Here is an 11,433-nt window from a genome sequence, read left to right as displayed (position 1 = left end):
GTCTGCCCAGAGGGAGATCCCTCAGCTGTGCCTCACTCCCCAGCCTTGGGAAGCTGACTACCCCTTTAAAGAGAGGGATGGAACCTGGATTGGAAGAAAGAACAGTCAAAGCGTCATTCTTGTCTTGCCCACAATGCATTAAACCTAATCATCCCACAGTGCCCGGGCCAGTCGCCTTATTTACACCTCTGCTCCCCAGACTTCACCTGCCCTTGTCCGTGCTCAGGAAAGTCAATCCCAGCAGAGGGAGGCAGGGGTCAGTTGTGGGAGGTTTCTCCCCTACCCTTGGGCTCTCTTCCTTGGATTCAAAATTTAAAAAAATATGCAGGAATAAGGAAGGCGCTAAGCAAATTCTCACCCTTTAGTTTTTGGGTTTTTTTTTCTTCCTTTTTCTAAATAAACCGAATGCTTGGTGGAGAAGTTGAGCAGGGGAAGTGGGCAGTAGAGGTTGCCAAGACAGGGCAGGGGGTCTGGACGAGGCTGTCCGATGCCTGCCAGCCACGGTGATGGTGCATGGAGGGAAGGAGGAGCAGAGAGAGAAGACAGGCGTGGCCTCCGGGATGCCCATCCTTTTTGCAGAGAGCAGTGGCAGTGGGTCCAGGGGTCCTGGAGGGGCTGGAAGGGGGCAGCTGGCTGGACATCAAGAAGCTTTTTCTTCCCTCGGCCGTGCCTGCCTGGCGGCCTCCAGTCCTTAGCCTTCGCTCCCCCTCTCATTCGGATGCCCACCCCACTCCGTGTCCATAGCAGTGACACAGCCACTTCCCCAGCTCCGTGTAATTCCCAAGGGAGCAGTGAATCCCACCATCTCAAAGCCGAAGAGCTGCTGGCCACACACATCCTCTCACGGTTTTCTCCCTCCTTCTGAATGCCGGCTTTGCTGGCCCTGGAATCTCTGGAAAAATAAACTCAGGAGGTGAAAAGTTGATTTGGTTTCTTGGTGTTTTTGTTTTCTGGCAGGCGGTGAGAGGAGGGGTAAAGGAGGAGTTTGGTGCCATTTCTCTTTCTTGCTTTTTCCTCTTCTGATGTCAAACAAATGATGAAAATCCTGCTATGGGAGCCCGGGAGCCTGGGGCCAGGCTGCTGGGGGGACGGTAGAGGGTGCTCTGCTGACTTGGGGGGTTGGGGGGATTCTGGGGCGTAGGAGTCCGACTGGCCTTGGGCCGAAAGAGGCTTCCCTGCTGGGTGCTGGTGCTGTTGGTGACGGCGGCGTGGTCTGGCTCACCCGAGTCGCTCTCCGTGTAGCTGTAGGCCTGTGCCCTCGAGATGCCCTTCTGCTGTCGCCGCCACGAGTTGTAGTATGTGGGGTCACTGATGTAGTGGTTGACAAAGGAGTGGGCCTTCTGGTGGTTTGAATCGACCTCGTACTCGCTGTCACTTCCCTGGGAGGACAGAGAATCAGGGTGTGTCAGTGGCCCCGTAGGGACAGGCCATTGTGGTTGGGGCCGGAAGGCACAGGGCATTCTGGTTCAAAACTCTGCCCTGCCTCTTTCAAGACTTGGACTGTGGGCCTCCCAGCCCCCTCGCTGCCAAGGGGGTCTGTTGCCTGTTTGTGCCCGCCTGCTGCTTCCTTCAGAGCAGATCCCGAACCGGAAGGATCTACTATGGGGTTGGCCCAGAGCTGGGATATACCTGATAGAATCAGAAGACCTTTCTTTTTTCTTTTTTTTTTTTTGAGACAGAATCTCGCTGTTGCCCAGGCTGGAGTGCATTGGCATGATCTTGGCTCACTCCAATCTCCGACTCCCAGGTTCAAGCAATTCTCCTGCCTCAGCCTCCTGAGTAGCTGGGATGACAGACATGTGCTACCACGCCTGGCTAATTTTTTTGGTATGTTTAGGGGTTTCACCATGTTGGCCAGGTTGGTCTTGAACTCCTGACCTCAGGTGATCCACCTGCCTTGGCCTCTCAAAGTGCTGGGATTACAGGCATGAGCCACCAAGCCCAGCCTACCTTTGTTTTCAATTGAAGTGAGGTTCACATAACCGAAAGCGAACCATTCTAAAGTCTATGACTCAGTGCATTAGGACCTTCACAGTGTTGTGCAACCACCACTTCTATCCAGCCCTGAATCATTTCCATCACCCCAAAGTAAAACCTTGTACCCAGGAAGCAGTCACTCCCCATCTGTGCCCCCACCGGGCACTCCCTATATCCATTGCCCTGGCAACCACTAATCTGTTTTGTCTCCAGGGATTAACTTATTTGGGACTTTCATATAAATGGGATCATATAATATGTGGCCTTTTGTGTCTGGCTTCTCTGACACAGTGACATGTTTTTGAGGTTCAACCACAACCTACTAAGTTATCATCTTGGTCCACAGCTTCTGCTTTACTTTGTGACTGGGGACAAAGCCAGAGCCAAATTAGGACCTTTACAGGCTCCGGACAGTGAAAAATGCCTGTGCCTGTCCACGTGTGATCCAACATAAAAGCAACACTTGGTCACAAACTAAGCATGAGAAAAATCTAAACCAAAGTTCAGAATTTTCATGTAATGAAAACCTTAAAGTTTTTTTCTTTTCTTTTTGAGATGGAGTTTTGCTCTTGTCGTCCAGGCTTGAGTGCAGTGGCACGATCTTGGCTCACCTCAACCTCTGCCTCCCGGGTTCAAGCAATTCTCCTGCCTCAGCCTCCTGAGTAGCTGGGATTACAGGCATGTGCCACCACATCTGGCTAATTTTTGTATTTTTAGTAGAGATGGGGTTTCACCATGTTGGTCAAGCTGGCCTCGAACTCCCAACCTCAGATGATCTGCCCACCTCGGCGTCCCAAAGTGCTGGGATTACAGGCATGAGCCACCGAGGCCGGTCTGTTTTTTTTGTTTTGTTTTGTTTTGTTTTTTTAAGAGATAGAGGTCTCTCTTTGTTGCCTAGGCTGGTCTCAAACTCCTGGGCCCAAACTATGCTCCTGCCTCGGCCTCCCAAAGTGTTGGGATTACAGGCATAATTACACGGCACCCAGCCTAAAGTTCTTTTTTTCTTTTAAAGATAAAAACATTAAATTATTCCTTTTTTTTTTTTTTTTTTTTTTGACACTTTGATGTCCTAGGACAGGCTTCATCTCTCTACTGGGGACATCAGCCCCAAACAAGAATCAATCTCGGTTGGAAAGTGAAATCTGAATTGTGGAGCTAAAAACATCGTGCACCCCTTCCCCTACCCTGAGCTCCCAGCAATGTTTTGAGAGCTAATAAGACAACAGATGGGCCCACCCTCAGAACTCTCTGGAAGAGAAGTGCTCCGATTTCAGTGCACAGCACACGATCAGTGCACTGCAGCTCAGAGGACCCTACCCAGGCCTCCTCAGTCCTACCCAGCTAATGCCCCTGCCTGGGGGCAGTTAGCGAATCACAGCAATCCAAGTAGAACATAAAAGCCGGTTAGCCCAGTCCAGACAAGTTTGGGATGGGGAGCTGTGTCCTGCTTTACAGGTAAAGAAAATGGAGTGGGGACCTTTGTCCAGAGGGCCTGGGCTTTGGGAAATGAGATGCACGGCTTGTTCTCAGGAAGTTGGAGTCCTTCATAACATGGGGATACATCTCGAGGGATGTAGCTACAACGAGATGAACTATAACGATCCCCGCTAATGGAGCAGGCCCTCTGCCAGACAGTCCGAAACGCTGACGTGCATAACTGCATTTAGTTTTCACACCTCTGTGCTGTAGCTCCTATTGCTACCTGAGCACCGAAACTGCACATAAAGTACAGAAAGGGTGAGGGTTTTGCTGGGGAAGTGATCCCGCCGGGCTTGAACTCCAATCTGCCTGATTTTCTAAAGCCCACGCACCTCTGAACTCCTACACTCCTGCCTGGAGACCACAGGATGGGAACAGAGCTCCCCCTCCAACCCCCAGTGCCGACTCCCAGCAGGAATTAAATACTCCCTAGTCCATCTGGCCCCTCCCCTCCCTCTCCTCACCCCTCTACAACCCCAGCCACTCTCCTTACCACCCCCCAGCAGACACTCCCCCGCCAGGACCTCAATCTTCTTGGCAGGCACAGCCGGCTGCCCAAGACAATGGGAAGTCCCTGGGCTCGGTCTGCCCTATGACGCAATGCAGCACAGTACAAGCCCCTTTCTGTGCTTACTGCCCAGCTGCCGGCCCAGGAGAACAAAGAGGGGGCACAGGCAGGCCAGGGAGACTCCATATGCCGAGCGGGGGCACCTGATGCTGGGCCGAGCGAGGCTGGCCTGGAGCAGCGGGGATCTGTGAGGCAGGAGGCTGGGGGTCTGTCCCACCCAGGAGCAGTGAGGGTCTGTGAGTGTGGGGGACCACACAGGGATGTCCCTCAATTTTCCCTACAGGTTTGGTCTCTCCACCCACTAACTGACTTGAACAGTTGTTAGCATCAGCTCCAGGGGTTCTAGAATTTTGGCTAGCCCCAGGCCCCAGCCTTGCAGAGGAAGCAACCCCAGGATGACTGTGGGACCATCCCACAGTGAAATGAGTCTCTGAGGGGAGGAGCTTGTGGCACGGGGAAGTTCTGGCTCTTACCAGCAGAGGAAGTGTGGAGCCATGACTCAGGCTCTCTCAGCCTCAGTGTCCTTGTTTGTAAAATGGGTAGAGTTCTATAGTTCACAGGGTGAAGTGAGCTAACCCAGGAGAGAGTGCTGTAAAAGGTATTATCAATAGGGACAGTGAGGGTGGGCCTGAGTGGGAAAGGGAAGAGATGGAGTGAGACGCCTCAAAGCTCCCCTGGGAGGGATTAGAAAGGGCCAGCAAGCCGGGGAGGCTGCCTCAGTGCTCAGGCAGCTGGAATGGGAGAAGAAAGTTAGCTGCTACCCCACCCCCTAACCCCGGACCCCAAAAGAGGGGCATGTCCGGACTGGAAGCAAGGTGGGGAGTGGGATTCTCTAGCCCTCCTAGAGGCCCAGATCCCAAAGCCCACTCATGTAGACCATCCCCGTCCTACCAGCTACTATTTGCCCAATGCCTACTGATCCCAGGCATTCTATGGGCAGCATCTCAGGGATGGAAGGCACCAGAAGGAAGAGCAGGGAGCCAAACAGAGCCTGCGCTGCAGGAGGGGCCAGGCAGGCGAGAGTCTGGTCTGCCTCTTCACCCGCTCCGCCTTCCAAAGCCCAAGCAGGAGGGCTTTGCATCAGCGACTGCTGCTCCCGCCTTCATCTCCCTGAACATCTGTTTCTTTTCGGGGTGGGGGTAGGGCGAGAAGAGAAGAAAGCGAGGGGGAAAACCATGGGCTCCTATTGCAGCTTTCAATTCTCACGGGCCTCGGTAATTGAATGCAGCTTCCCAGGGACCGGCCCAGCACAAAGGGGGCCTTTCAGGGGCTGTCCTGCCAGGCCGCCAGGCAATCAAGTGACTGCTTCGTCTCCCTGGTCTCTTAACAGCTCCTCAAAGCCACTCAATCAGCAATTACTGGGGTCTGCGGAGGGGGAGCACAGACTCCAGGCCTGGTGATGGGAGTGGGGAGGGAGAGCCAGAAGGAGGCAGGACTCCTGGAGAAAAGAGGAAGCAAAGCAAAGCCCTTTTGCTTTTTTGTTCATCTCCAGCCCAAAGGATCTGGCACCAGACTCAGCCTTAGGGACGGTGTTGAGACCTTGGGGTCAGGCAGGGGACCCTTATCTTGTTGAATCTCATGAAGTTTGGGAGAAATGTGTTGCCCTAGATGACAGAGAAGTCATCCCGTAAAACTCCGTGGGAGACTGGAAGCAGGAGCCCCTCCCTCATCCACAGTCCCAGGGGCTCTGCACTGATTCTAGCCTGAAGCCGGCAGCGCATCTGCGCAGGGTGTTCCGCCTGTACCCTGGATGCCTCTACCCGGGGGGCCAGCCAGGGTCTGTCTGCAGGGGCTGCAGCCTCTGGATTAAAGGTGGGGTAGGGGTGATGTGTCTCCTGTGTGTCTCTGAAGAACCTCTGAATTGTGCCCCTGGAGGCACAATTTTGTTGAGGCTCTGGCCTCCCTGTGCTAAGATAGTTGGAAATCTCCCAAGAATGTCCTTTGAAAAATGTCAGTTCAGAAGCAATGTCATATGTGCCACCTGTGCCCTTATAGGTAAAGTGACAGCCAATGTGTACCCCTCCCCCCTCCCCCCACAACCGGCTCTCAGAGATGTCTGTGGTCAGGAGGCTCAAGGGAGGTCACTGGGGTGGGGTTGGAGGCAGTGAAGGCCTCTTTCCTTCAATCTCCTCTCCGTGCTGGGCAGCTGCACGAGGCCAGGCTGCAGTAGGCATGACCCTCCAAGCAAGCTGGCTCTAGATTTGAATCCCAGTTGCTTGTACTTCTGAACTCTGTGACCAAGGGCATACTGCTTGACTTCTCTGAACCTCACTTTCCCCAGCTGTTAAATGGGGATAGTTTCACTTGCATGGCAGGACAGCTAGATGTTAAATGAGAATATACAAAGCACAGGGCTTGGCACACAGTATGTAGCTTTGCCTCTCCCCGGCCTGTCTCTGCCCTGCAGCGTGTTTCTCGTTTGGCACAAGCTTGGGCTGCCAGGATCTGGGGGATGGTCAGGCTATCAGTGAGGTCTCAGCTGAGCCTGTTGGACTCATGGCCTAATCTGATGGAAAAGAGGCAAACACAGGTAAAAGGTCAGAGCCATTCAGTAGAAGGGTGATGGAAGAACATAACCCTGCTCCAGCCAGCTGCATGGAGCAGGGTTATGTTCTGCCATCTCCCTTCTAGGCATGACCCAGTCCTGTTCACACTTTGAGGCCCAGCTCAAATAAATGCCACCTCCTTCAGGCAGCCTTCTCTGGGCCTCCAGGGGAAGTGGTCTCCTTATGGTGCTTTATCTGCTTCTGCACCGCAGGAAAGAAACAGAAATACTTGGCCAGGTGCGGTGGCTCATGCCTGTAATCCCAGCACTTTGGGAGGCCGAGGTGGGCGGATCACCTGAGGTCAGGAGTTCAAGACCAGCCTGGCCAACATGGTGAAACCTGTCTTTACTAAAAATACAAAAATTAGCTGGGCATGATGGTAGGTGCCTGTAATCCCAGCTATTCCGGAGGCTGAGGCAGGAGAATGGCTTGAACCTGGGAGGCAGAGGTTGCAGTGAGCTGAGATCGCGCCATTGCACTCCAGCTTGGGGGACAAGAGCGAGACTTCGTCTCAAAAAAAAAAAAAAAAAAAAAATAGAAAGACTTTTGTTCACCACTTTCTTCCTCTTCCGCAAGTTGCTGTTGTTCCATACTATTTGAATGAGAAATGAAAATGTAGTTATTTATACACATGTGGTCTTCCCTAATAAACCATAACATATTGTAACGCAACATTCATTAGAGTCTGTCTTGCCCATTACTATAGCCATCATTCCTATATAGCATCTGATTCCATTTTGTGGGTACAGAACAAATAGCTGTTGAGTAAATGCATCAAGGAATGAATGAATGAGCTTCACAGAGAGCAAACCCATTACTTACTCCTCCCAGGTACCACACAGAGTCTTACCTGTGCCGGTATGCAGGGCAGATGTCATAGGGAGAAAGGGGGCGGGATGCATTCTGGGCTTGTTGTCAGGGGGTGGGGGCCTTCCCAACTCTCTTTTTCATCATCTTTACTTGAAAATGGCCTTAATGCCTCCAGTGCCTCCCAGAGGACTCTGAAGCTTAGGTGGTGTCATTCACGAACAATCCTTAGAATCCTTCCTGGCTTCTACTAAACACTTCGTAAATGTTTGCTATTATAAATCTGTGCATCATAAATAGTACAGAAAATATGTTTCACAGCTGGGCGCTGTGGCTCATACCTGTGATCCCAGCATTTTGTGAGGCCGAGGTGGGTGGATCACTTGAGGTCAGGAGCTCTAGACCAGCCTGACCAACATGGTGAAACCCCATCTCTACTAAAAATACAAAATTAGCTGGGCATGGTGGCACACGCGTGTAATCCCAGCTACTTGGGAGGCTGAGGCAGGAGAATTGTTTGAACCTGGGAAGCGGAGGTTGCAGTGAGCCAAGATCGTGCCATCATACTCCAGCCTAGGCAACGAGGGTGAAACTCCGTCTCAAGAGAAAAAAAAAAAAAGAAAAACAAAACATGATTTGCTCTGTGTATCTTCTTTTTAAAGTGTGCTTAATTTGATTTCAATGCACTTGAAGAGGCTGTCCGTGATACTGCAAGAACTGGAGATCAAGATTACATGGTGTGTGCCATGGGCTCAGAATTTCTTTTCCATTGAGATTTACTTGTATGCTAAGTATATATATATATTTTTTTTTGTACAAAACTTGGGCTCTTCTTTTGAAAATGAAGTTGCCGTCCAGCCAGGCTGCAGTGTTAAAGTTCCATCAAACAGGTCAGGGGCCTTTAAATCTCCGGTCTTTGTGTGCATCCTGCCCTCTGCCTGGTGCCCCTTTCTCCTGCACCCTGGGCCCTCTACGGGAGAGCCAGCCCCTCTCTCTTCTAGCCCATCACCCCCAGCTGAATTATAGCCTTTCTCACATCACATCATATGTGTTTGTTTATAAGTCAAACTGACGCTTTGTTTATTGCCATATCACAGGAAAACGACTGGGCAGACTTCCGCCAATTTTGGAGAGTGAGTTTTGGGTGGTCTGACTCAGAATATAAACCAGGTGGCATATGCAAAACCCACTCTCCAAAGACCTGGGGGAAGGGGTGTCCTTGAAAAGAGAGGCAGTTATTTTTCCTGGCGGCTGAAACCGAGGGGTTCTGGCCTGTGCAGCTGCTGATCCTCAGGGACGTACCCTTGCACAAACTGTCACAGGCAGGAGAACTACCAGTGGCATCCCCATCAGCCCACACTTGAAGGTTGCAATGGTGGGGGCTCCGCATTGCAGATGCTGATTGGTAGCCGAGCTGCTTCTCACATGGCTGAGTGGCAGCACTGACTTATTTAGGAGCCTCATAAGGACCACAGTGGGGCCGGGCACAGTGGTTCACACCTGTAATCCCAGCACTTTGGGAGGCCGAGGCAGGGGAACACTTGAGGTCAGGCATTTGAGACCAGCCAGGCCAACATAGTGAAACCCCATCTCTACTAAAATACAAAAATTAGTGAGGGGTGGTGGCGCATGCCTGTAATCCCAGCTCCTCGGGAGGCTGAGGCACGAGAATCGCTTGAACCCAGGAGGCGGAGGTCTCAGTAAGCGGAGATTGCACCACTGCACTCCAGAGCAAGACCCTGTCTTAACAACAAAAAAACTCATAACTTGGATCATGTGGGTTTTGTCCCCCATAATAAGTTCCTGGGTAAGCCATGCTAAGTTGGGGGTCTCTGTCCCTGCCAACTTTGAGCTAGGGAGTTAGGTCCAGCCTTCTCGGCTCTGCCAAGCCCATCAGTAACCCTGGAGCTGAACAAAACAGCAGTGAGTGAGAGGCCCTCAGCCCACGGGGCCCACAACGTGATCCCAGGCTTCTTGGCACCTCCTGCACAGCCAGCAGCCCAGCTCCCTGCTGGCACCTCTTCCTTCACTTCCTCTCCCAGGCCTGGGCAGAAAGGTCCAGGGCGTGGGACGCAGTGGCCTTTCGTGGCCCTTTCCTCAATAACCACTGGGCTTGGCTGAGGCAGAGAGGGTGAGGGTGGGAAGCTGTAAGGCTGCATGGTTGGAATACACACAGCCCCTCCCCCCACAGCCTGGGACACAGTGTCCCCGCGTGACCCACCTAATGGCTGCTCTTTGAAGCTCTGTGTCTTCCAGAGGCACCGACTCCCTCTTCATATAGAAGCTGACATTTACGGAATGGTTGCCGTGTGCCTGGCTCTACACTGAGTTCGTCTGTGTCTAATCTCAGCAGATCCTCCCCATAGCCTCAGGACAGAGCCTATTATCACCTCTGCCTGTTCCACAGATGGGGAAACTGAGGCTTGGAAAGGTTACTTGGCACACCCAGGGCACCCCAGGTCACAGGCAGCAAAGCCAGGATTCACACTCAGGTCCAAAGCTCCAAAGCTTAACGTCCCCCTGGTCTACACTGCTTCTCATCCTCGGGGCTCCAGGGCACCCAGCCCTGTTTCTGAAGCTTGTTTTGATCCATGAGTAGTGAAGTTGAGCATTTTTCCAGGCCTCTGGCCTGGAATGCAGGGCTGTGTGTCAACCTTCTCCCCAGAGTCTCCCTCTCCGCACCTTCAGCATGCTCCCTTGCAGGCCAGCCCTAATGAGAAACTGAGCCTGTGGGGTGACCCCTGAAAGTAGAGGGGGCCATGCTCTTCGGGGGACCCCCTATGATCAAGGTTCCCGGGACCCCATTAGCACTGGCTGCAAACTTTGAGCAGAACTTGGGAGGGGACAAATGGCCCATATATGACTTCAAGGTGGTTTCTTGGGCCCCTTAGTATTTGCTGCCCCTTGAGGGAAAGGAAGAAAGCCCATCTATGTTCACCACCCCACTCTGGGAGGCGCTGCTCCCTGTCCCCTGCCCCTGCAAGACACCTGGCCCTCCTGCCCTCACCTGAGAGTCGGAGATTTCTGAGGGCTTCTCGGTCAGGCTGCTGCTCTCTGCAGGAATGAGGTCATTGTACTTGGTGACATCCTCATCCGAGTAGTGCAGGCTGCCCGGGCTGGGCCTGGGGGGAGACCTGGAGAGAGTAGGGCAGTGGGGGCTGAGAGATGCACTCACTCAGAGCAGCCTCCCCTGGCCTAGGGAGACCACAGTGGGGGCCTGGGGAACAGGGATCCCTGCCACCCTGTGCTCCTCCTCCTTCCTGGGTCTGCCTTCCAGGGGCCTGGGCCTGGGAGATAGGAATCCGGAGGAGGACAAAGAGGGAAAAATGGGGTGCCCGGCTAACGCTGTCATGGCAACATGCAGGGTGAATGTAGGGGGATGTCTCAGTTTCTGGGTTTAGGACCCCACATCCTGGGGCTGCTTTGGTGCAAACGGGATTTTTGTGTACACACCGTGGCTTTGGGGGCACACAGGGGCCTGGATGTGTGTGCGCTGTGGGTAGGAGAGGCTGGGAAGGGCAGGGGAAGGTGAGGCCACATGTGAAATGCCCCCTTGTTACATGTGGCAGGGCCCCGGAGCCAGCCTGGCGGGGCTGCTATGGCCATGCTGGGCCTGGCTGGGCCTGCTGTGGGGGCCTCAAACAGCTCTTTCTTTGGAAGGCTGGATTTGGCAGAGGATAAGAGCTCGGCTTTGGGAGCCCCTCCCTCCATCCTCTAGATGAACACACACATAGCTTCGTCCCTCTAAGACAGAGACAGAGGGAAGCTTTGTGAGCTCCTGAGAGAGGCTGGACTCCTCCTGACTGCCGCCTCCAGTGAGCTGGGAATGCCAATGGGGCTGAGGCTGGAGACAGGAGCCCTCTGGCCCAGTCTTTCTTGAGCTCAGGGGAACAGAAAACCGCCACACATCAGGGGAGGGTCAGGTGGGCCCCAGCAGCTGCTCCTGCCCTTGGAAATGGGCAGCCCGGTGGCCACAGGGAGTAGGGCCTAGGAGGGGGCTGGGGTTAGAAAGAAGTCAGGAGAAAATAGGAGCTGTGCTTGCGCCACGAGCCTTGT

At 53.3% G+C, this 11,433-nt stretch overlaps 1 protein-coding gene across 2 annotated transcripts in view; it reads right to left on the bottom strand.

The window, feature by feature from the left end:
- Nucleotides 1-767: 767 nt before the first annotated feature.
- SDK2 (sidekick cell adhesion molecule 2) overlaps nt 768-11,433 on the bottom strand; it is a 306,801-nt gene continuing 296,135 nt past the window's right edge. For both annotated transcript variants that reach the window (XM_055242380.2, XM_055242381.2), the window contains 2 exons: nt 10,385-10,511; nt 768-1,379 (listed from right to left, as the gene is read on the bottom strand). In XM_055242380.2, the coding sequence (XP_055098355.1) occupies nt 1,026-1,379; nt 10,385-10,511 (481 nt within the window). In that variant the 3' untranslated portion in view covers nt 768-1,025. The remainder of the gene's footprint in view (nt 1,380-10,384; nt 10,512-11,433) is intronic.

This window comes from Symphalangus syndactylus, chromosome 14, assembly GCF_028878055.3.
Source record: "Symphalangus syndactylus isolate Jambi chromosome 14, NHGRI_mSymSyn1-v2.1_pri, whole genome shotgun sequence".
NCBI lineage: Eukaryota > Metazoa > Chordata > Mammalia > Primates > Hylobatidae > Symphalangus > Symphalangus syndactylus.
The sequence above is the reverse complement of the archived record's forward strand: the minus strand, read 5'-3'. Positions and strand labels throughout refer to the sequence as shown.